At 43.0% G+C, this 26,836-nt stretch overlaps 1 protein-coding gene across 1 annotated transcript in view; it reads left to right on the forward strand.

Moving 5' to 3' along the window:
• The window catches only part of TMEM45B (transmembrane protein 45B), a 41,953-nt gene that overhangs the window by 9,377 nt on the left and 5,740 nt on the right, over nt 1-26,836 (forward strand). Inside the window, exon 2 of the mRNA XM_023208638.2 lies at nt 25,619-25,804. Within this exon, the coding sequence (XP_023064406.2) occupies nt 25,627-25,804 (178 nt within the window). The 5' untranslated portion in view covers nt 25,619-25,626. The remainder of the gene's footprint in view (nt 1-25,618; nt 25,805-26,836) is intronic.

Consider the following 26,836-nt stretch of genomic DNA (forward strand, 5'->3'; position numbering starts at 1 on the left):
GGGCTTGTGCAAGGAGGACTGTTGAGTAAAGTGGAAGATCCCAGCCTCTGCCTCTTCACTAATGTCAATGCTGAACAAGCTCACTAGCAGTGGATGCTGAGGGAAGGAAGAAAGGAAACTATCTGTAAACTTGAACACTTTTTCTAAGAGGTGGAGAAGGCGGAGAGCTCAAGCCTTGAAGAAATGTTCCTTAGTGGCCTGGCATCTCGGAAATGTGACTCCATGACTTTGGAGAGATCTTTCCATTATCATTTTCCTTGAGCACCCAGAAAGAAAATTATGAACGAAATGTATTCTTTCACACGGCTAAGAATAGTGTTAATTACTGAAATATATGTAAGGGTTTTTTTTTTTTTTTTTTTTTTTGGTTGTTTGAAAACTAAGCCCACCTTTGAAGTCCAGAGATGTTCTTTCACTCTAATGTATGCTGAGGTGACAACTGGTAACTGCTTCTTTGTAGGTAATATCCATGGCCTTAGTTTCATCCTCTCTTCTCCATGACTGAAACTTGCTCCAACTTCTACATTTTGTTTTTGTGATGTATTAATAAGGAGCAAAGATGTAAAGGGACTTCAGAATTCGGAAGAGCCATGCAGAGTCCCTCTTCCAAACTCCCTATTTAACAAATAAAGAAATGACGACCCTCAGAGGCTATGTGTCTTGCTCAAGGTCGCAGAGTGAATTCCTAGCAGCATTCAGGCTAGGACCCAGGTATTCTGACTCAGTGGCCAGTGTTCTTGTTACATAGTGAGAAAATAGAATTTAGTCCAATTTGTTTTTCAATCTCGAATTCAGGATCCAGCAAAACTGCCTAATTTTCATGACAGTTTGAAGAAAGGCCCAGATCAAATGCCACCTCCTCTGTGAGGCCCGCCCGGTTTCTCAGGTGAGAGTTACCCACTTTGTGTGCTATGTGCTAGGACTGCTACCAGTACGTCCCAGGACAATCAGTCTTTCACAAGTATTATCATGTGGCTCTTAACGACAGGGATACGTTCTGAGAAAGGTGTCGTTAGGCGATTTTGTTGTGCAGACATGCTAGAGTGTACTTACACAAACCCGGATGGCATAGCCTGCTACACATCTAGGCTACGCGGTGTATACTGTCAGTACTGAGCATACGCCCTGTTAGCAGATGCTGAAAGGAGTCTGTAGGCGTGAGCACTTTTTCCAAGAATTGACTTCAAACCTGTACAGCACGTTACTGTACCACACACTGTAGACAGTTACAGCACAGTGGTAAGTATGTGTGTATCTAAACATGGAAGGCATGCATTCAAAATACAGTATTATGGCCAGGCTCAGTGGCTCACACCTGTAATCCCAGCAGTTCAGGAGGCAGAGGCAGGCAGATCACCTGAGGTTGGGAAGTTCAAGACCAGCCTGACCAACATGGAGAAACCCCGCCTCTACTAAAAATACAAAATTAGCCAGGCGTGGTGGTGCAAGCCTGTAATCCCAGCTACTCGGGAGGCTGAGACAGGAGAATAGCTTGAACTAAGGAGGCGGAGGTTGCCATGAGCCAAGATCGTGCCATTGCACTCTAGCCTGGGCAACAAGAGCGAAACTCCACCTCAAAAATAAAATAAAATAAAATAATTAGCTGAGCATGGTGGTGCACACCTGTGCTCCCAGCTATTCAGGAAGCTGAGGTAGGAGAATCACTTGAACCCTGGGGGCAGAGGTTGCAGTGAGTTGAGATCGTGCCACTGCACTCCAACCTGGGCTACAAAGTGAGACCTTATGTCAAAAAAAAAAAGGCATTATAATTTTATGGGGCCACCATCATACATGCTGTCATTGACCAAAATGTCATTGTGTGGCACCTGACTGTATACAGCTGTCTACTAGATTATAAACTCCATGCAGATAAAACTACTCATTTTATCATTATCCATTATATTATTTCCTTAGCACCCAGAAGAATCCTGTATTTAATTGGCTCATATGGAAAATTTTAGAAAGAGAGCGACAGCAGGGCTGAGACTATCTTCTGCTCAGGAACCAAAACGAGCTGGGAGATAACAGAGTTCTTTTTCATAATAATTATATTCCATATCATGGTGAAATCGTGCCAGCACAAGCTTCAGACTCTTTCTGGTCTTACTCCTTCTGACCGTGCTGTTCCAAAGAACCTCCCATACAGGATACAACAATGATGGCAGTAGCTGTCAAATTCTAAAGATGGGGACAGACTCTGGACTTCCTCAGACCCCTGAGGCCACTGCAGAGCAGGGACGTGACTTAACTGAAGTTCAGGACTACGGCCACAGTCACATCCACCTGTGAGCCATGGAGGACTTTCAACACGGAACCCTCTGCTTCCCCTGCATTCTGTTACTAAGCAGCTCATAGAATGCGAAGAGGTATTAACCTTGTTATTTGCAGAGTTACAAAAAGCTGAGTCAGGTAGGTTTGGCTGTATTCCAAAGCAAACCCAGACCAGAAGCCACCTGAGAGTTCCTGCCGGCAAAGACAGATTCAGAATGTATAAAAACGATGAAAATAATATTCTATGATCACCCTATAACCTACTTCCTTACTGACCAAACACACGTCTCATTCCCATTAAAAAGTTACAGTCAGCCACTACCCTCTCTAGGATTATGTGATGTTAGACAGTACTTTTGCCCATTTAGGGTCAGCTACTCAAAAGCAAAGAACAGCAACTTTAGGTCAAAAGTATGTTCTCCTAGGAGAGAAGCCCAAGTCTCTCCCCCATTATTGCAGGATAGTGTACAAGCACCAGACTAGAGAGGAAGCTAGCACTTATTAAACATGTATTCTAGTCAGCTGCTAGACATTTTCTGGTAAGCCTCACAGGATCCCTCCAAGGTGGTATTAATGTCCCTGTTTTGGAAGGAGGAGTACTGAGACTCAGAGACATTAGGGAACTTGTCCAAGGTCTTACCAGTAAAAGTGGCAAAACAAGGATTGAACTTAGGTCTGACACTACATAGTTCATATTCTATTATATGACTATATTCCTCCTTAAAGGAAAATTTAGGAATTCAGTTTCCTTTAGGAAGATGTAGGAAATAGAATGTACTGAAACTAAGATAACAGGTGACTTAAGTCTTTTCTAACTCAGCCTCCCTCAGGCCCATGTGTGAGTCAGTTTCTATCCTTTCCCTGAGACTGTTGGGAACATAGGACCATAATGTCTGTTTGATTTTACTTTTAAGTATATTCTTTTGGTCAGTCCCAATATAACAAAATTTTAAGATTTAATGCATTCTATCCATGCAAGATAATTACATGTGGTTTTGCTTGTTAAAAAAGGTGGAAATGATATAGGGTAAAGAGAGTAAGTGACATTATCTAGTTCACTCCCACCATATAGACAATTGGCTGCAACTGCCTCTCAGCCTTTGCATGTGTTATTTGCTCTGACTAGAACTCCACCCACACTACCTGACTAATGCCTGTGTGTTTTTCCAGGAAGCTTTCATGACACTACCCTCTATAATCTTTCTCCTATCTCCTCCAGGCTGAATAGGAATCCTCCCTTTGTTTTCATTGTTATGACTATTCTCTGTATACTCTAGTAAAGTATTTTTATATTAATCGTAATAGTTCAATTAATCAGTTTTCTGATTCACAGTTTGAGCTGGTTATAGGCAAGGTCCTTCTGTAAAGAGTTGATGAAATTTGCTTTTAAGAGTAGAAGGATAGACAAAATGCCAAGACAATTCAGTAGGGGAAAAGAATAGTCTTACTAACAAATGGCTAGGACACTTGGATATTCACATGTGAAAGAATAAAGTTGGATCCCTACCTCACACCATATACAAAAATTAAGTAAAAATAGATCAGAGGTCAGGTGCAGTGATTCACACCTGTAATCCCAGCACTTTGGGAGGCCAAGGCTGGATCATCTGAGGTCAGCAGTTCTAGACCAGCCTGGCCAACATGGTGAAACCCTGTCTCTATTAAAAATACAAAATTAGCCAGGTGTGGTGGCACATGACTGTAATCCCAGCTACTCAGGAGGCTGAGGCAGGAGAATCACTTAAACCTGGGAGGCGAAGGTTGCAGTGAGCCGAGATCGTGCCATTGCACTCCAGCCTGGGAGACAAGAGCAAAATTCAGTCTCAAAAAATAAATAAATAGATCAGAAACATAAATACAGAGCTACAACTATACAGTTCTTAGAAGAAAACGTAGAAGTGAGTTTTCTGACCTTTGGTTAAGTAGTGGTTTCTTGGATATGACATCAAAAGCACAAACAAAAGAAAAAAAAAGATAAATTGGACTTCACCAAAATTACAAGCTTCTGTGCTTCAAGGACAGCATCAAGAAAAGACAACTCACAGAATGGGAGAAAATATTTGCAAATAATATATCTGATAAGAAATCTGTATCTAGAATAAAGAACTATTACAACTCAATAATAGACAAATAATCCAATTAAAATGGGCAATGTATTTGAGTAGGCATTTCTCCATAGATTTACAAATGCCCAATAAGCACATGAAAAGATGCTTAACATCACTAATCATTAAGGAAACAAAACAACAAAATACCACTTCATACCCACTAGAATGGCTAAATGAAAAAAGACATAACAAGTGTTGGCAAAGATGTGAAGAAATTGCTGGTGAGATTGTGAAAGGCTCTAGCCACTTTTGAAAAGTCTGACAGTTTCTCAAAATGTTAAACATAGAGCTACCATCTGACCAAGTATTCCACTCCTAGGTATACAGTCATCACCCTTTATCTGCAGGGGATATGTTCCAAGACCCCCAGTGGATGCTAAAACCATGGATAGATAGTTCCAAACCTTTCATACACTATTTTTTTTCCTAGATGTATATACTTATGATAAAGCTTATATAAATTAGGTATAGTGAGAGATTAACAATAATAGGACTATATTAGAACTATATGTGTACTAGAACAATTACAATATACTGCTTACAATTTCATGGATGAAGATTTATTTTTACTGTTGATCTTAGCAACCTCAACATACTATTTTTTTCTTTCCTTATTAAGAACTTTCATTTTTCCACTTAAATAAAACACTTGACAACTTCTCTTTGGCATATTCGAACTGCCAGCATCACTCCTTTTTCATTTTGGAGCCATTAGGTAAAATAAGGGTTACGTGAACACAAGCACTACGATACCATGAAAGTCAACCTGATAATCCAGACAGCTTACTAAGTGACTAATGGGCAGACTGTGTGTACAGTGTGGTTATGCTGGAGAAAGCGATGATTCATATCCAGGGTGGGAAGGCATGAAATTTCCTTGTGCTACTCAGAATGGTCTGCAATTTAAAATTTCTAAATTATTTGTTTCTTAAAGTTTCGATGTAATGGCTTTGGACCATAATTGACTGCAGGTAACTGAGACTGCAGAAAGCAGATCCATGGATAAGGGGAGACTAGTGCATATCCAAGAGAAATGAAAACATCTATGCGCACAGAAACATGCGATTGTTCACAGCATCATTATTCATAACAATTCAAACATCCATCTACTAACAAGTGAATAAACAAAATGTGACACATCCATACAATGGAATAGTATTTGACCATAAAAAGGAATGAAGTGGCCAGGCGTGGTGGCTCATGCCTGTAATCCCAGCACTTTGGGAGGCTGAGGCTGGCAGATCATGAGGTCACCAGTTCGAGATCAGCCTGAACAATATGGTAAAATCCCATCTCTACTAAAAATACAAAAATTAGCAAGGCCTAGTGGTGGGCACCTGTAATCCCAGCTACTCCAGAGGCTGAGGTAGGAGAATTGTTTGAACCCAGGAGGTGGAGGTTGCAGTGAGCCAAGACCATGCCATTGCACTCCAGCCTGGGCAACAGAGCGATCTGTCTCAAAAAAAAAAAAAGAAAAAGAAAAAGAAAAAAAAAGCCGGGCGCAGTGGCTCACACCTGGCACTTTGGGAGGCTGAGGTGGGCAGATCATGAGGTCAGGAGATCAAGACCATCCTGGCTAACACAGTGAAACCCCATCTCTACTAAAAATACAAAAAATTAGCCAGGCGTGGAGGCGGGCACCTGTAGTCCCAGCTACTCGGGAGGCTGAGGCAGGAGAATGGCCTAAACCTGGGAGGCGGAGCTTGCAGTGAGCAGAGATCGCGCCACCGCACTCCAGCCCAGCCTGGGCGACAGAGCAAAACTCCATCTCAGATAAATAAATAAATGAATGAATAAATGAAGTGCTGATACATGCTATATCATGGATGAATCTTGAAAACATTATGCTGAGGGAAAGAGGCCGCATCTTGTATGATTTAATTTATATAAACTGTCTAAATTAGGCAAATCCACAGAGACGGAAAGCATATTAGTGACTGCCAGGGACTTGGGGACTGGCAGGAAATGGGAATGACTACCAATGTGTATGGGAATTCTTTGGGGATTGGTAAAAGCATTTTAAAATTGAATAGTTGTAATTTTATCTAAAACTAGATAGCAATAGTGGTTGCATAACTGTTAGTAAACCAAAAAATATGAAATTGAACACCTTAAAAGGATGAATTTTATGGTATGTAAATTACATGTCAGTAAGAGTGGGATTTTTTTTAAGTAGAAGAGTAATGGCAAGAAAGTACAGAGAACCATCTTAGGGTGACTTTCAGAGCCATCAGGAAAAACTGTCACAGAAATAAAAAGTTAAAAAACTTAGTAAGGTTGTTGAAATCTTTGTAGCTTCTTTGTTATACAGCTGAGAGTTATTTTTCATAGTGATTTAGTAATTAAATCTATAAAAGGAAATGTAAGCGTTAATTGGCCGGGGGTGGTGGCTCACACCCATAATCCCAGCACTTTGGGAGGCCGAGGCAGGTGGATCACCTGAGGTCAGGAGTTCCAGACCAGCCTGGCCAACATGGTGAAACCCCATCTCTACTAAACATACAAAAATGACCCGGGTGTGGTGGCGCACCTTTAGTCCCAGCATCTTGGGAGGCTGAGGCAGGAGAGTTGCTTGAACCCAAGAAGCGGAGACTGTGGTGAGTTGAGGTTGCGCCACTGCACCCCAGCCTGGGAGACAGAGGGAGACTCTGTCTCAAAAATTAACAGAAAAATAAAAAATAAAAGGAAATGTAAGTGTGAATTGATGAATGGATAAATAACATGGCGTTCTGGGCAGAATTGTGTCCCCCCCAACCTCCAAGTGTATATGTTGAAGTCCTCACCTCCAGTGCCTCAGAATATGCCTGTGTTTGGAGCCAGGGTCTTTAAAGAAGTAATCAAGCTAAAATGAGGTCATTAGGACAGTAATCCAATATGACTGGTATCCTTATAAGAGGCACTTTAGGGCCGGGTGCGGTGACCCACACCCGTAATCCCAGCACTTTGGGAGGCCGAGGCGGGTGGATCACCTGAGGTCAGGAGTTCCAGACCAGCCTGGCCAACATGGTGAAACCCCGTCTCTACTAAAAATACAGACAATTAGCTGGGCATGGTGGCGAACACCGTAATCCCAGCTACTCAGGAGACTGAGGTGGGAAAATCACTGGAGCCCAGGAGGCTGAGGTTGCAGTGAGCTGAGATTGTGCTACTGCACTCCAGCCTGGGCAACAAGAGCGAACCTCTCTGAAAAAAAAAAAAAAGAAAGGAACTTTAGACACAGACACCTAAAAGACCATCTGAAGGCACAGGGCGAAGGTGGTCATCTACAAGCCCAGGAGAGAGGCCTCAGAAGAAACCCATTCTGCCAATGCATTGGTCTCAGACTTCCAGCTTCCAGAACTGTTAGAAGACAAATGGCTGTTAAGTCCCCTAGTCCTTTTTTTTAAGAAAAAAAGGAATCAAAACTTGACTTTGTTACAGCAGACCTGGCAACGAGTACAGATTTTGATACCAAGAAATAGGGTGCTGGGGAGCAGACGTGGCTTTGGAACTAAACAGTGAGTAAGGGCTGGAAGAGTTTGGAGGTGCATGTTGGAAAAAGCCTAAATTGCCTTAAAGAGATTGTTGATAGAAATGTGGACGTGGCCGGGCGCGGTGGCTCAAGCCTGTAATCCCAGCACTTTGGGAGGCCAAGACGGGTGGATCATGAGGTCAGCAGATCGAGACCATCCTGGCTAACAGGGTGAAACCGCCTCTACTAAAAAATACAAAAAAATCTAGCCGGGCGAGGTGGCGGCGCCTGTAGTCCCAGCTACTTGGGAGGCTGAGGCAGGAGAATGGCTTAAACCCGGGAGGCGGAACTTGCAGTGAGCTGAGATCTGGCCACTGCACTCCAGCCTGGGCGACAGCGAGACTCCATCTCAAAAAAAAAAAAAAAAAAGAAAAAAGAAATGTGGACGTTAGCCGGGCGAGGTGGTTCATGCCTGTAATCCCAGCACTTTGGGAGGCTGAGGTGGGCAGATCACTTGAGGTCAGGAGTTCGAGACCAGCCTGGCCAACATGGTGAAATCCCGTCTCTACTAAAAATACAAAAATTAGCCGGGTGTGGTGGTGGGCACCTGTAATCCCAGGGGAGGCTGAGGCAGGAGAATTGCTTGAACCTGGGAGGCAGGGGTTGCAGTGAGCTGGGATTGCGCTACCGCACTCCAGCGTGGGCAACAGAGCGAGACTCAGTCTCAAAGGAAAAAAACAAAACAGAAATGTGAACATTGAAGGTGATTCCAGTGAGGACTGGGAAATAAAAGAAGAGAGTTGTAGAGAAAGCATCTATCAGCCAGGCACCGTGGCTTACGCCTGTAATCCCAGCACTTTGGGAGGCCGAGACAGGTGGATCACCTGAGGTCAGGAGTTCAAGACCAGCCTGGCCAACATGGTGAAACCCCATCTCTACTAAAATACAAAAATTAGGCAGGTGTGGTGGCACGCACCTCTAATCCTGGCTACTCGGGGAGCTGAGGCAGGATAAATTGCTTGAGCCTGGAAGGCAGAGGTTGCAGTAAGCCAAGATCATGCCTCTGCACTCCAGTGTGGGTGACAGAAAGAGACTCCATCTCTACAAAAAAAAAAAAAAAAAAAAAAAGAAAGAAAGAAAGAAAAGAGAGAGAGAGAGAGAAAGCATCTGTCATCTTAGAGAAGACATATATCATCAGGAAGAGCACGTTGGTTGAAATATGAATGTTAAAGGTACTTCTGGTGAGATCTTGGACAGAAATGAGGAACATGGTATTAGAAACTAGAAGAAAGATGGACCTTGTTATAAAGTGGCAAAGAAATTTGTTGAATTGGATTCTCATGTTTCATGGAAAGCAGAACTTATAAATGATGAACTTGGATAGTTAGCTGAGGAGATTCCTAAGCAAAGTACTGAAGGTGGCCTGGTTTCTTCTTGCTGCTCATAGTAAAATATTAGAGATAAACTAAAAAAGGAATTTTTAAGAAAAAAAGGAACCAAAACTTGAAGATTTGGAAAATTCTCAGTCTATCCATTCTACAAAAAATGAGAAAGCACTTTCTGGAGAAAAGACCAAGGATGTGGCTGAACCCCCATCCGAAAAGATGGCCAATGTGATGCATGGATACAGTCAACCAACTCAGCAAGCTGGGAACGGAGATGTGGTTTGCCCAGGAACATCTGTGGGGGCCCTCTTGTCAAATGGCCTCGCCCCCTGTGGATTGCATAGGAGGCCAACAAGGTTTTTGAGAATTTATACCAGCAGACATTGCCAGTTTGGACCAAATGAGACAGAAATAGGAAGAAATGAAGGAAGATTGTCAGACTTTTGGAATTCTGTGGGACCAGCCAGTACAGCGATATGACTGTGATCATGAGTTATCCTTAAAGGAAAGGGAAGAATGACCCTGAAGGCAGTTCAAAGATCTGCCAGGCTGCCACTGCCACCTTGGGCCCAGGGCACACAGATTCAGGGTCAGGACTGGGGTCATTTCCTTGGTTTCAGCAGGCCAGGATGCCCCAGCCCAGGACCAAGGGGTGGGGCCACCATTTAAGGTAGAGGAATCAGGGTGATGGCCCTGGAAGGCAGGGCCACCCTGTGGACCCAGACAACAGAACATTGAGCCAAAGAGGATTATTCTCAAGCCTTGGAATTGGGCTGGGTGCGGCAGCTCACACCTGTAATCCCAGCACTTTGGGAGGCTGAGGCAGGTGGACCACCTGAGATCAGGAGTTGGAGACCAGCCTGGACAACATGGTGAAATCCTGTCTCTACTAAAAATACAAAAATTAGCTGTGCATGGTGGCACATGCCTATAATTCCAGCTACTTGGGAGGCTGAGGCAGGAGAATCACTTGAACCCAAGAGGCAGAGGTTGGAGTGAGCCAAGATGGCGCCATTGCACTCCAGCCTGGGTGACAAGGGTGAAACTCCATCTCAAAAAAAAAAAAAAAAAATTGAATGGAATTTGCCCTACCAGGTTCCAGGACAGGAGATCCATGACCACTTTCTTCTTTCCGATGTCTCCCTTTTAAACTACAAATGTCTATGCTCCGCCTGTTTGGGAGCATATACTTTCTTGTCTGGTCGTAAAGGTTCACAGCTGGAGATGAATTTTGCCTCATGATAAACCATACCTCAAATCGCACCCACACCTGGTTTAGATGATACTTACATGAGATTTTGGACTTACAGTGGATGCTGGTCTGGGTTAAGACTTTTGGCACTGTTGGGATGAGGGTGAGTGTATTTTGCCCATGAGAAGGACATGGATTTTCAGGGAGCAGAGGGCAGGGTATTATGGACTGAACCTTGCTCTCTCCAAATTCAAATGTTGAAGTCTTATCTCCCAGTACCTCAGGATGTGACTCTTTCAAGACAAGATCTTTAAAGAAGTAATTAAATTAAAATGAGATCATTAGGGTGGGGCCCAAATGCAATATGAGTAATGTCCTTATAAGAACACAGATGCACACAAGAGGATGACCATGTGAGGACACTGACAGAAGATGGCCATCTCCAAGCCAAGGAGACAGGCCTCCAGAACTGAGATTTAAATGGTTGTTTAATCTGCCCAGTCTGTGGTACTGCGTTACCAGCCCTAGCAACCAGTATATGTGGTCTACCCACACAATGAAATACCATTCAGCCATCAAAAAGAGTCAGCGGTGATCCATGCTGCAACATGGAGGAACCTGGGAAACATCGTGCCAACAGAAAGGGCCAGTCACAAAAGGCCACGTATTATATAATTCAATTTATGAATTGAAAGACAAACCTGTAGAAATATAAAATTGACTGGTGACTGCCTGCTGGACACCCTGCAATGCACAGGACAGCCCCACAACCAAGACCCCTGTGGCCCCGAGTATCAGCAATGCTGAGGCTGTGAGATCCTGCTCTTGCCCAGGCCTGCTTCCCAAAGCCCTTTACTCCTGAAGGGAGAAGAGAACAGGCTGCCTTCTTTCTTTGTTATTGAAATCCCACTGACTCCCTCTTAGAGCATGCTCTTCTCCCTTTAGGGCTGGGGAAGGAGAAGATTGGTGAGAGTAAGGGTTTTTTTTTTTTTTTTTTTGAGACGGAGTCTTGTTCTGTCTCCTAGGTTGGAGTGCAGTGGCGCAATCTCAGCTCACTGCAACCTCTGCCTCCTGGGTTCAAGAGATTCTCCTGCCTCAGCCTCCTGAGTAACTGGGATTACAGGTGCCCACCACCATGCCTGGCTAATTTTTGTATTTTTAGTAAGAGACAGGGTTTCACTATGTTGGCCAGGTTGGTCTTGAACTCCTGACCTCAGGCAATCTGCCCACCTTGGCCTCCCAAAGTGCTGGGATTACAGGCATGAGCCACTGTGCTGGGCTGTTTTTTTTTTTTTTTTTAGACAGGGTCACCTCTGTTGCCCAGGCTGGAATGCAGTGAAATAATCATGGCTCACTGCAGCCTCAACCTCCCGAGTAGCTGGGACTACAGGCACGCACCACCATACCCAGCTAATTTTTTTTCTTTTTGTTTTTTGTTTTTTTTTTTTTGGTGGTAGAAACGGAGTTTCACCATGTTACCCAGGCAAGTTTTTTGTGGGTTTTTTTTTGTTTTTTTTTTTTTTTGAGACAAAGTCTTGCTTTATCGCCCAGGCCAGAGTGCAGTGGCTCAATCTCAGCTCACTGTAATCTCTACCTCCTGGGTTCAAGCTATTCTCATGCCTCAGCTTCCCCATTAGCTGGGACTACAGGTGCCCGCCACTACGCCCAGCTAATTTTTGCATTTTTAGTAGAGATGGGGTTTCACTATGTTGGCCAGCCTGGTCTTGAATTCCTGACCTTGGGTGATCCACCCAGCTCAGCCTCCCAAAGTGCTGGGATTACAGGCATAAACCACCGCGCACAGCCCCCAGGCTAGTCTTAAAGGGAGAACAGACTCTAAGAGGGAGTTAAGTGGGATTTAAATAACAGAAAGAAGGCAGCCTGCTGTCTTCTCCCTTCAGGACTTAAAGGGCTTTGGGAAGCAGGCCTAGGCAAGAGCAGAATCTCACAGCCTCTACACTGCTGATACTCTGGGCCACAAGGGTCTTGGCTGTGGGGCTGTCCTGTGGTTTGGAGGATGTTCAGCAGTGTCCCTGGTCTTGACCCAGAGAAGCCAGAGTGCCACCACCAGTCCCCGTTGTGAGCCACTGGACTCGAGAATGACCTAAAGGCTTAACCTTGTACTGTGACAGAGCCCGAGTTACCTGAATTTTAATTATACAAAGAATTTTAATTACACTAATTTTATTTTATTTGAATTTTTTTTTTTTTTTTTTTTTTTGAGACAGAGTTTCGCTCTTGTTGCCCAGGCTGGAGTACAATAGCACAATCTCCTCTCACTGCAACCTCCACCTTCCAGGTTCAAGCGATTCTCCTGCCTCAGCCTCCTGAGTAGCTGAGATTACAGGCATGTGCCACCACACCCAGCTAATTTTTGTATTTTTAGTAGAGACAGGGTTTCACCATGTTGGTCAGGCTGGTCTTGACCTCCTGACCTCAGGTGATCTGTCTACCTTGGCCTCCCAAAGTGCTGGGATTACGGGCATGAGCCACCACACTTGGCCTATATAACATAATTTTTGAAATGACACCATGTGAGTAGTAGAGGATGGATTAGCAATTGTGGAGCTGAAGGGGTGGGGGACAGGAGGGAGGTGGCTGTGGTTACAGAAGGCCCTGGGCATCCTCGTGTTGGAGCTGTTCAAAATGTTGATTGTGATGCTAGAGACGGGACTACGCTAGCGATGACATAGATGGAACTTAACACTCATGTGAGTAGCAGTGAAACGGGAAGTCTGATAAGATCCGCGGATGATCCTGCTGTTGTGGTATTATGATAGAGGTTCGCTCTTGTTGCCAGGAAGGAGAGGGAGGGAGGGAAGAAAGGGGGATAGAATGTAGACAGGGGGAAATCGTCTAAACACAAGAAGTACAAGGAAAATAAGGTCAAATCTCTTACTTAAATTGTGTTATTTTTCCAGTGATCTCACTAGATATGAAATAAAAAGGAATAGTTGCCCAAACCTCCAGTCTTCTTGGTTGCCAGCTTGGTTGCTGTTTTTAATGCTAGGCCATAGCAGCAGATCAGCCAGGGATTTAATAGGGAGAGTCTGGAAATAGAGTCATGGAAGTGTTGAGATGAGGTCTTCACACATCCCTGGCCGACTGAAAAAGCTACGCATCTATGGGGAAGACCTGAGACAGCCCAGCAGAAAGTGAAAGGCAAAGTTACTACCTGTCCAAAACATTCAGTCCTCCCCTCACACTCCCATCATATCTCATGTGAAATAAAAAAAAAAAAAAAAAAAGAGGAAATACATTGAAATAAGAAAGTTGGGGAATTTGCCTTTGTGAAAGCACTTATTTTTTTCCCTTGGAGACAGGGTCTCACTCTGTCACCCAGGCTGGAGTACAGCAGTGTGGTCACGGCTCACGGCAGCCTCAACCTCACAGGCTCAAGCAATCCTCCTACCCCCACCTCCCAAGTAGCTGGGACTCCAGGCATGCTCCTCCATGCCCAGCTAATTTATTTTTAGTAGAGACAGGGGTCTCACTATGTTGCCCAGGCTGATCTTGAACTCCTGGGCTCAAGCAGTCTTCCCGCCTCAGCCTTCCAAAGTGCTGGGATTACAGGTGTGAGCCACTGCACCTGGCCTAAAAGCACTATCTGATATTTGTTTTCCTATTTGTAAGTTAGTCCTTAGATTGAAAGGTTTTGTTGTATATTGCCCACACCAGTTGTGTATATTAGAAAACACATTCCTTAAATTTTTTTAATTTAATATTTATTTTATTTAAATTTTTTTAATGCTAAACCACAGCAGGGGCTTAGCCTATATTTAGATAATGGGTTATCTAAATTATATAGAAGTCAAAATTTTTATTGTTCTACTTGAAGTTAGTTTACCTTATTCCTCCTGTAACTAAAACTGACTCATCCTCCATCTCCTCCACGTGTTCCATAATGTAGCTAATCTAATGAACTAATCCATTAATTTGTTAATGGAAGAAATATAGCTCATCCCCATCAAATCAAAGTACTCAGTCTTCTATGAATCATACATAAGTTTAAAGAAATTTCTACAGACATGCTGGGTGGGTCTTGACAAGCCGGTATCAAGTACATAGAGGCAGACAAGGACTCTGCCTTATTTCAGGTACTGCTTTTGAGAAAAATGAGGAAGGGCAGGAAGGAGGGAAGCCGGTTAGTCAGTGGGCAGTTTTGACATACATTTGCAAAGCTGGTTTTTCTGCACCTTTGCCTAGGAAAATGAAGTATAACAAACTTGATATTGAAAGGGACTTGTGTTAAACATTAAACAAAAATGTAAATTTTTTATGTTCAAAGGAGGGTTTAAAAAGGAAGCAGGCCGGGCACAGTGGCTCATGCCTGTAATCCCAGCACTTTGGGAGGCCAAGGCAGGTGGATCATTTGAGGTCAGGAGTTTGAGATCAGCCTGACCAATATGGTGAAACCCTGTCTCTACTAAAAATACAAAAAAATTAGCTGGGCGTGGTGGCACATGCCTGTAATCCCAGCTACTTGGGAGGCTGAGGCAGGAGAATCGCTTGAATCTGGGAGGCAGAGGTTGCAGTGAGCCGAGATTGCACCATTGCACTCCAGCCTGGGCAACAAGAGCGAAACTCCATCTCAAAAAATAATAATAGCCGGGCGCGGTGGCTCAAGCCTGTAATCCCAGCACTTTGGGAGGCCGAGACGGGCGGATCACGAGGTCAGGAGATCGAGACCATCCTGGCTAATACGGTGAAACCCCGTCTCTAATAGAAAATACAAAAAACTAGCCTGGCGACGAGGTGGGCGCCTGTAGTCCCAGCTACTCGGGAGGCTGAGACAGGAGAATGGCATGAACCCGGGAGGCGGAGCTTGCAGTGAGCTGAGATCCGGCCACTGCACTCCAGCCTGGGCGGCAGAGCAAGACTCCGTCTCTCAAAAAAAAAAAAAAAAAAATAATAATAATAATAATAATAATAATAATAACGAGGAGAAGGCCTTCCAGTTATGGCAGCACAAAGAGACAGGCAATTCCTTTCTGTATATAAAAAAAAAAAGCAACAACCAACCAAAAAATACATAAAACTAGTCAAAATTGTTTATCAAAACCAAGAGAGAACTGGAAATTGACAAAATGCAGGCAAAAAATTGAGCAGCATTTATTCTTGAAACACTATAGATCTTCAGGCAAGTAGGAGATTGTGGCTTTTCTTTGCCTGTGGCTGCTCCCGTCACCCCCAAGCTCAGCCAATGACTTTTAAGTAAGCTGGGGCTGGCCATGAAAACTAGTAGCTTTGCTGCCACACAAACATTCAATTCAGAACAGTGGCTGGGGGGCTGAAAATCCTTGGCTTTGCTGGCTTCACATGGGAATGAACACCTGGAAATGAGCAGGGAAAATCCACAGCTTTGCTAGCTTGAGGTTGCGGCCCCAGTTGGGGCAAGCAGCAGGCCAACCAGGAATTTAACAGGGAGGTTCTGGAAATGAGAATCACAGAAGTATTGAAGCGAGCTCTTCACGCATCCCTGACTGACTGAAAAAACTACGCATATATGGAGAAGACCTGAGAGAGCCCAGCAAAAAGTGAACGGCAAGGGAGACTTGAAAACTGGCCTTCTCCAGCCCCCACCCAGATCCACTGACAGGGGCTGGAAGTGTAATGGGCTTGAATTTTTTTTTTTTTTTTTGGAAACAGAGTCTCCCTCTGTCACCCAGGCTGGAGTGCAGTGGAGCGATCTCAGCTTACTGCAACTTCCACCTCCCCGGTTCAAGTGATTCTCCTGCCTCAGCCTCCCAAGTTGCTGAGATTACAGGCATCCACTACCATGCCCGGCTAATTTTTTGTATTTTTAGTAGAGACAGGGTTTCACCATGTTTGCCAGGCTAGTCTTGAACTCCTGACCTCAAGTGATCTGCCCGCCTCAACCTCCCAAAGTGCTGGGATTACAGGCAAAAGCCACTGTGCCTGGCCTCAGAGAATTAAAGAAAACTGTTCAAGGAATTAAAAGAAAATATGATTTAAATGACTCGACAAATAGAGAATCTAAATAGAGAAATACAAACTATAAAAAGAATTAAATGGAAATTCTGGAGTTGGAAGGTACAATTACCAAAATTAAGAATTCCCTAGATGGGCTCAACAGCAGATTGTGAGATAGTGGAAGAACCAGTGAACATGAAATAGACCAACAGAAATGATCCAATTTGAAAAACAGAGAGAAAAAAATGAAGACAAATGAACAGACCTTCAGACACACATGGGATGATGTTAAATGTCCCCACATACATGTAATGGGAACCCCAAAAAGGGAGAGAGAAAAAAATAAGGAAGTAATGGCTGAAAGCTTCCCAGGTTTGATGAAAAATATTGAATTGCAGATTTAAAAAAAAAAAAATAAAAGTTCAACCAACACTGACTTTTAAAAAACACAAAGAGAACCACACAGGAAAGACAAAGCCAGAAACATCACACTTCCTATGTTCAAATTATATTATAAAGCTATAGCAATCAAAACAGTACAGTACTGGCATAAAAACACACTTAGAGCAATGGAACAGAATTGAAAGCACAGAAATAAACCCACTCATATAAGGTTAACTAATCTTCTACAGAGGTGTCAAGAACAAGAATGAGGAAAGAATAGTATCTTCAATAAATGGTGCTGAAAAAAGTGGATATCCACATGCAAAAAAATAAAAAAGAAATTGGATCTTTATCTTCCATCATATGCAAAAATCAACTAAAAGTGGATGAAAGATTTAAATGTAAGACTTAAAATGGTAAAACTCCTAGAAGAAAACATGCAGGGAAAGGTACATGACATTGGTGTTAGCGTTGATTTCTTTTTTGATATGACAACAAAAGCAAAAATAAAGGAGTAGGATTGCATCAAACTAAAAAGCTTTTGCATAGCAAAGAAAACCATCAACAGAGTAAAGATACCCATAGACTGGGAGAAAATATTTGCAAACCATATATGTGATAAGGAGCTCATATCCAAACTATACAAGAAAGTCTTACTACTCAATAGTAAAAAACAAATAACCCTATTAAAAAGTAGGCAACAGGCTGAGTGCAGTGGCGCAATCTCAGCTCACTGTAACCTCCACCTCTCAGGTTCAAGTGATTCTTCTGCCTCAGCCTCCCGAGTGACTGGGACTACAGGCATGCACCACCCACACCTGGCTGATTTTTTGTGTTTTTAGTAGACGGGGTTTTGCCATGTTGGCCAGGCTGGTCTTGAACTCCTGACCTCAGGTGATCCACCCGCCTCGGCCTCCCAAAGTGCTGGGACTACAGGCATGAGCCATGGTGCCCAGCCCATTTTAGACTTGTTGATTGCCCTATGATCTCAGTTATCTAATGAGTTTAGGAAAAGTTATGATTTTTTAGTTTATCTGCTATCATTGCTGTTAGGGTGTAATACTCATCCCAGCTTTCCACGTCCTGGATTCTTTGTGTTTTAAGAATTTTTTACTGTAATCCATTTCATATGTTCTACTGTATACATTGCCAATATTTGCTTTTATTTATTTGCAGTTTTGATTTCTTCTTTGACGCAAAGTTATTTAGTGACTTTAAAAATTTTTAAGGTGATTGAGATTTTTGTAAAAGAAAATATTTCTGTTATTACAGCATTGTAGTCAAAGAATGTGGGCAATAAATTTCTGCTTTGAGAAAAAAAAAAAAAAAAAGTGGGCAAAGGACCCGAATAGATGTTGCTCTAAAGAAGACACACAATGGCCAACTGGTTTATGAAAAGATGCTCAACATCACTAATCATCAGGGAAATACAAATCAAAGTCACAATCAGATATCACCTTACACCTGTCGGGATGGCTATTGCCAAAAAGTCAAAACAAAAAACAAAACAAGATTGGTGTGGATGTGGAAAAAGGTAACCTTTACATACTGTTGGTGGGAATGTGAACTGGTACATCTATTATAGAAAACAGTGTGGAGGTTCCTCAGAAAATTAAAAATAGAACTACCCTATGATCCAGCAATTTCACTTCTGTGTATATATCCAAAGGAAATAAACTCCCTATCTTGAAAAGATATCTGCCCTCCCATGGTCACTGCAGCTTTGTTCACAACAGCCAAGATATGGAAACAATCTAAGTGTTCATTGATTGGTGAATGGACAAAAAAAAAAAAAAAAAAAAAAATGTGGTGTATATATAGAATAGGATATTATTTAGCCTTAAAAAAGAAGAAAATCCTGCTGTTTGCAACAACATGGATAAACCTTGAAGACCTTATACTAAGTAAAATAAGCCAGACACAGAAAGACAAATACTGTGTGATCTCACTTATATGTGGAATCTAAAATAACAAACTGGACATAAACAGAATAGAATGCCTGTTACCAGGGGCTGGAGCGGCGGGGGGAAATGGGGAGATGTTGGTCAAAGGGTACAAACTTGTAGTTATGAGTAAATTTAGGACACCTAATGGACAGGAGGGTGACTATCATTAATAATAATATACTGGCCAGGCACAATGTCTTAGGTCTGTAATCGCAGCACTTTGGGAGATTGAGGCAAGAGAATAGCCTGAGCCCAAAAATTCAAGACCAGCCTGGACAACATAGTCAGACTCTCTACAAAAAAAATTGTTTAATTGGCCAGGGGTGGTGGCCCACACCTGTCGTCCTAACTACTTAGGAGGCTGAGGCGGAGGATCACTTGAGCCCAGGAAGTTCAGGGCTGCAGTGAACTATGATTATGCCATTGCACTCCACCCTGGGTGACAGGGCGAGACCCTGTCTCTAAAAATAATAGTAATGATAATAAACTGTATACTTGAAATTTGCTGAGAGTAGATCTGAAGGATTCTCATTACAAAGGAAAGGAAAAGGTAACCAGGTAAGGTGATAACTATGTTAATTAGCTTGATCATAGCGGTCATTTCACAATGTATACATATATCAAATCATCATGCTATATACCCTGAGTATATACAATTTTTATTTGTCAATTATACCTCAATAAAGCTGAAAAAATATTAAAGGCCATCCTTCATGTTGAAAGAGAATGAGATTTTAGAGTTATTAAAATGACAGAAATAAATGAACACTGGAAATGGTAAATATGTGATTAAATATCAAAGAATATATATATTCATTCTTTGAAAAACGTAAAATTGCTTCAAGAAATAATTGCCACACTGTTAGTTTATAACCTAGACTTTATATATTCTTAAATCTTAAACTTAAAAACTTTATAACAAGCCCAAACATAAATATGATATGTACATATATGTGTACATACACACACACACACACACACACATACATCTCTGCCTTTTTGTTGGAGTGACTTATTTAGTCCATATATATTCATATTAATGGCTCATTTAGTGTATGTATATATATTATATATGCATGAAGGGGTAGGAATTAGAGCTATTATATATTGGAACAAAGTCACTATATTTTATCAGAATTAAAATACTATTAAAATAGACCACAGTAACTTAAAGATGCATACTGTAATCCCTAGACTAGAGCATGCAGTAGGAAAAATATATATATAGCTTAAAATATGAAAAAAAGTAATTAAAATGGTATACTAAAATTACTTGTTAGACATAAATGACAGCAGGAAATGAGGCACGGAAGAACAAAAAAATGCATGAGTGACAGAAAACAAATAGCAAAATGACAACTGTAAATATAACCACACCAATAATTACATTGATATGAATGGACTAAATAAGTCCATTCCAATAAAAAGGCAGAAATTGTCAACCATGCAGATTCTCAAGGAATCCCCCTTCTATGCATAGTTTTGGGAATGCTAGACTTACATTAATGGACGTAAGCCAAGAAAGAAAAATAAATGGCATCCAAGAAACAGGGGATCCAAAACAAGGAAAAGGCTTTTTTGGAAGCTGCAGCAAAAGGCAGGGTGGGCAGAAAACAAGCAAAAGGCAAAGGGAATTTGTAAGATGGTGCAGAATGCTTCAGGACAGACAACCAGTTCAATTTCGAAGAGAAGATTCTCAAAACAGGTCTCTAGGAATAAAACAGAAATAAGTTATCTGAGGTTAAAATGTCTAGAATTTAATTTGGTCAACATTTGACAGATCTTTTAGCTCTTTTGAGGAAAAAGATAGTGATCGATATTCAGGAAGATAAACATGTGAAAAAAAAAAAAAAGCAATTATTAACCCCAGAATAAAACAAAAGTGTTAGGCCAGGCGCGGTGGCTCATGCCTGTAATCCCAGCATGTTGGGAGGTCGAGGTAGGTGGATCACCTTAAGTCAAGAGTTCAAGACCTTCCTGGCCAACATGGTGAAACCTCATCTCTACTAAAAACACAAAAATTAGCCGAGTGTGCTGGCACCATCCTTAATCCCAGCTATTCGGGAGGCTGAGGCAGGAGAATCACTTGAACCCAGGAGGTAGAGGTTGCAGTGAGCCAAGATCATGCCATTGCACTCCAGCCTGGGCGACAGAGCAAGACTCTGTCTAAAAAAAAAAAAAAAAAAAAAACAGTGTTAGAGAAAACATAACCACCCATAATACAATACTTGGATCCGCATTCATTCATTCCACAAGTATTTACTGAGTGCTCACTCTGTATCTGGCCCTGCAGTAAGCTGTGGACTAACCACAGTAAGCAAATAGATCAAATCTCTGCTTTCCAGAGGCCCACATTTTAGTGGATGAAGACAGAGGCTTAAAAAAAAAATCAGTCTGCAATATCACATGGTGATTCATACTTTACAGAAAAGTTACAAATTGATATAGATTGAAAAGTGGGGCCGGCCCGTATTTTACATGCAGTAGTCACGGAATACAGTGGCATTTGAACAGAGACCTGAGTAAAGTGAAGGAGACAACTGTTGGCTCCCTGTGGGAACCCTGTTCTAGAAGCCACAGACAGTGCAATGTCCTGAAGCAGGAATGGAGTGTTCTGAGCCGTTTAAGGGAATGGAAAGGATCCACTGTGGCAAGGGATGAGTGCCGGGAGAAATCAAAGAGATGGCCCTGGTAAGGACTTTGGATTTACAGAGCCATGATAATGAAACTAATGATTTCAATAAGTGAGTATAATGCAACTGCTATGAAAATAGCAGGGTGGGGAGGAGGGAGAGGCTGTGAGAGAGCTCCAGGAAGTTGACAGGTAATACCTGACAATGATGAATTAACAAATGGCCGCATGCACAAAGTATTAGGTTGGTGCAAAAGTAATTGTGGTTTTTGCCATTATGTTTGCACCAACCCAACAACTACAATGGTGCAGGTAAATACTGGAGGAAACAGCTGAAAGGGTTGAAAGTGGCTTTGCTGGGGGTGAGGAGGAATAGAACATGAGGCTGTTGCTTTTCACTATAAGCCTTTAATACGATTTGAGTTTTTGAAAACTGTAAACATTTTTTTTTAAAGCTTGTGAAAGTTCTTGTCAATGTGTAAGATGTGAAACAGCCCTGACAATGTAGCTGGTGCCAGAGAGACGGGCCTGTGTCCAAGGTTGGAATATGCTGTGCAGACCGGAGATGCTTTACATTCCAGGATGGTCTTTTCTAGATCACTGTCTTAGTCTGCTTGTGCTGCTGTAACAAAACACCACAGACCGGGTAATTTATAAGGAACAAATTTATTTCTGGCAGTTCTGAAGATTTGGAGGTCCAAGATCAAGGCACTGGCCTGTGGTATCGTTGAAGTTTGCAGCCTCACATGGCAGAAAGGACCAAAAAGGGAACCAACTCCCTCCATCCAGCCCTTTTTAAGGGTGCTTCATCCCATCCACAAGGGAGGAACCTTTATGTCTTTATCATCTCTTAAAGGCCCCACATCTAATACTATCACGTTGGCAACACCTGAATTTTGGAGGGGACCCTTTCAAACCATAGCATTCCAATCCTGGTCCCCCAAAATTCACGTACTTCTCACATACAAAATACATTCATTCCATCACAATTGCCCCCAAAAGACTTAAATCATTCCAACAGGGACTTTAAAATCTAAGTCCAAAATCTTATCTAAATCAGGTATGAGAGAGACTCATTCACTTTGAGATAAATTTCATCCTGAGGCAAACTTCTCTCTAGCTGTGAGCCTGTGAATTCCAATGACTTGCCTACCTTGATTCAAATACAATGGTGTGGCAGGCACAGGACAGATGTTTCTGGTTCAAAAGGGAGAAACAGGAAGGAAGAAAGAGTAACAACAGGTCTCAAGTGAGTCCAAAACTCCACATTCGATCTTAGGCTTGAGAATAATGTTATCTGACTCCACATCTCACCTTCTGGACACACTGGGGTGGGTGTTGGGCCCCCAGGGTTCCAGGTGATACCACCTCCAAGGCTTCCCTAAGTATTGGCCTACTGGGGGGCTCTCTGCAGTGGCTCCACCCCGGTGACAAATCTCTGCTTGGGCCCTGAGGTCAAAGAAATCCTTTCCATCTAGGTGGGGGCAGCCACGCTCCCACAGCTCATACAGTTTTACATGCAGTAGAGAAAACATACTCTTTATGTACCTACAGAGTTAGCACCACAAGGATGCCACCAAGGTTTATAACTTATGCTCTCTGGAGTAGTGGCCCAGCCTACACCTGGTCCTGCTTGAGCCACAGCTAGGGTGACTGAGGAATGCTCTGCCGGAATGTGGGAAGCAGAGACCAAGGTGGTCCTGGGCAGTGATCTCTGGGCCCTTCCCCTGAAACTGTTCTGCCCCAAGGCCCTAACCCTCTGGGCCTCTAAAGACCAAGGCAGCCCCAAACGCCTTTGGGGTCATTTTCCCATTGTCTTGATAACTAGCACCTGGCTCCCTTCTACACATACTAATCTCCTTATCGGTCACGTGGCCATACCCGTGGTTCTCTCTCCTACACATACGTTTTTATCTTGTATATGGCTAGGCTGAGAATTTTTCAAATATTGACGTTCAGCTTTCCTTTTGATGATAAATTCTGCCTTCAAATCATTTCTCTTTTCTCAAGTTTTTCTCTTTTTTTTTTTTTTTTGAGATGGAGTTTTGCTCTTGTCACCCAGGCCGGAGTGCAATGGCGTGATCTTGGCTCACTACAACCTCCCCTTCCCGGGTTCAAGTGATTCTCCTGCCTCAGCCTCCCGAGTAGCTGGGATTACAGGCTCTCGCCACCACACCCGGCTAATTTTTGTATTTTTGGTAGAGACAGTGTTTCACCATGTTTGTCGGGCTTATTTTGGACTCCTGAGCTCAGGTGATCTGCCTGCCTCGCCCTCCCAAAGTGCTGGGATTTACAGGTGTGAGTCGCCACGCCCGGCCTCTCAGGTTTTTCTATAAGCAGTTAAGAGAAGCCACACAGCATCCTGAACACTTTGCTGCTTTCTGTCTCTTCTGCCAAATATCCTAGGTCATCATTCTTAAGTTCTGCCCTCCATAAAGTCCTAGAACATGACATAATTCAGCTAAGTTCTTTGCCACTTTATAACAAGGATAACCTTTCTTCCAGTTTCCAATACCTTGTTCTTTCTGTCTGAGACCTCATCAGAATTCCCTTCACCATCCGTTATCTCTATCAACATTCTGTTCATGACCACTTAGGCCATCTCTAAGAAGAACGAGGCTTTCCCCACAGCTGATATCCCACACCTACAGCTCTCCTCTTCTTCTGAGCCCTCACAGAATCATCCTTAATGCTCCATTCATGGCAATCCAGGCTTTTTTTCAGCACTCACTTCAAAGCTGTTCCAGCTTCTATTCATTATCAAGTTCCAAAGCCACCCCCACATTTTTACATATTTGTTATAACACCTGGTTATAAATGTTATAAACGTCTCTGGTACCAGTTTCTTAGTCCCTATTGTGCTGATATTACAGAATATGACAGACTGGGTAATTCATAAAGAACAAAAATTTATTTCTCACTGTTCTGAAAGCTGGGAGGTCCAAGATCAAGGCACCAGCATCTGGTGTCTGCTGAGGGCTGCATCCTCACATGCAGGAGGACAAACAGGGTGCCGGCTCCCTCCAGCCAGCCCCTGTATGAGGGCATCTACTCCTAGTTCAGGAGGGAGGGGACTTCATGGCCTAGTCCCTTCTTAAAAGTCCTCTTCTCGGCGGGGTGTGGTGGCTCACACCTATAATCCCAGCACTTTGGGAGGCCGAGGCGGGTAGATCACCTGAGGTCAGGAGTTCGAGAAGAGCCTGGCCAACAGGTGAAACCCTGTCTCTACTAAAAATACAAAAATTAGCTGGGTGTGGTGGCAGGTGCCTGTAATGCCAGCTACTCGGGAGGCTGAAGCAGGAGAATCGTTTGAACTGGGGAGGCAGAGGTTGCAGTGAGCCGAGATGGCGCCATTGCACTCCAGCCTGGGCAACAGAGCGAAACTCTGTCTCAAAGAAAAAGTCCCCTTCTCTTAATGCAACACCTGGATTTTGGAGGGGACACATTCAAACCATAGCAATCACCAACAACTGGCATTTTTCTCCCACCCTACATATTCTTTAGGTAACCACCCAGGCCAGTGAGGAAAATAATCAATCTACTTCTGAATAAATCCTAGCTATAGTCTCATGCTACTGTAAATGGGATAAAAGCAAACCATGCCCGAAAATTTTTGGAATAAAGTGATGTTTCCACCATTATGCTGATTTTTATAAAATGTGAATCATATTGACCATGTTCATTTGTACTAGACCACCACACCAAAACTTTTAAAAATTATTTTCCAATTAGGTGACAAATGATGTTGTGCTTTCGTTTGTACATCTCTAATTTCCGGGAGATTTATAATTTGTATTATTTCGTGAATCATCCGTTCATGTCTTCTGCCTATTCTCCTACGGTCTTTTTCTTATTAATTTGTAAAGACTCTAACGTAATAGCTGTTTACCATACAGCTGCTACAAACATGTTTCTGATTTGTTGTCTACCTTTTGATGTCCCTGATATTAAAAGATGCTTATATAGCTGAACATTTTTCTTTTCTAGTTCCCCCCCTTTATGTTTATGCCTTGGAAGGTTTCTCTGCCTGAGATGAATAAATATTTACCTATCCTCCTCTTTCCCCACCCTCATCCTTTTATTTTGCCCACATGTTTAAAGCATTACAGACAGTGGAGTCCAGTTGGTCATGTAACTCACTTTACAGATGAGACTTCAGTGACGTAACATAAAGGCTTGTTTTATGAGAATGTGTTGATCCTTCTTAACGTGGCTTATGATTTGCAATCTCAGGCACGTATTGTATTTCCTGCCAAAATATACGTTTGTTTGCCTTCTTCATTAGCCACCTAACAGCCTTCCCCTAATTTTTTAGGTGTCCTGATGGCAAATTTCCAGGGCCACGCGCTCCCTGGGAGTTTCTTCCTGATCATTGGACTATGCTGGTCAGTGAAGTACCCACTGAAGTACTTTAGCCACACACGGAAGAACAGCCCACTGCGTTACTATCGGCGTCTGGAGATCATCGAAGCCGCAGTCAGGACTTTGTTTTCTGTCATCGGTAAGAGCAGGGGCCATTTGGTCCAGGGAATCTCCTCCTCATACCCAGAACCTTTAATTCATGTTTTGAGCCCTGTGAAATAGATGTTTCCACTGGCGGAGATAATAGGGCAACAATTTCCAGATGGCCACTATTTTATTATAACATCCATTGCGTACAGAGCTTTATAATACGAACGGTTGACGGCTCTCACATCATAGGACACTGTGAAAAACTATCAAATCAACAAGGACACAGGTATGGAAAGTTGTCGGAGCAAAACACCCACTGTATAAAAAAGATCTGACGCAAATACAAAGAGCAAAACACAAGACAGATGGGGCTCACGTACCTGAGCTGTGACAAAGTAGAAAAATCACCTTTTTCCTCAATCGTCTCCCTCCAGATCCTTACAGTAGTTGACACCCAACCCATTGGCTCATCCTCATCCTCAAGTCTCAAGCGCGTAGAGAGAGTTTATGCAGATTAATAAATTAGCCAGTGGGAGAGAAAAAGCAGCAGAGGGCTGTTGGAGAGGGAATTTCCTCCACTCTGCCCCATTCCAACAAGATCCACCCACTCCCACTGTTTCCTTTGCATCCACTCCGCTCCACTGGGGCCCTCCAAGAACAAGCAGCGATGACAGTAACAGGTGTCCTTCCTCAGGACCAGCCCCACCTGGGGGCAATGAGGGGTCTTAATCTGCAACTGACAATCACCACTTGTCATCAGTGGCCTGTGGTTTCTTGGAGAGAGTGAAGCAACATCGCTGGCTTCTCTTGGAGGAAGCAAAGCTTTACAGAGCTTTGTTGGCCTCATCCTGCCGAACTTCCCCACTCACCATTCACGCTTCAGAGAGGCTTCCCGTGAGAAGTGACAGGGACCTGCGGCTTAAAGGGTCAGGACAGCGTCAACCTTTGCCTAAATAAAGCTAGGACAATTACAGTATTTGGTCCCTTGACTGGGTGAAAATGGTACTCATTCAACAGCTCTCTGGCACGCCTACCACATGCCAGGAAGTCACTGTTCCAGGCATAGGAGACACACTGGGGA

The sequence above is a fragment of the Piliocolobus tephrosceles genome, chromosome 13, assembly GCF_002776525.5.
Source record: "Piliocolobus tephrosceles isolate RC106 chromosome 13, ASM277652v3, whole genome shotgun sequence".
NCBI classification, from domain to species: Eukaryota; Metazoa; Chordata; class Mammalia; order Primates; family Cercopithecidae; genus Piliocolobus; species Piliocolobus tephrosceles.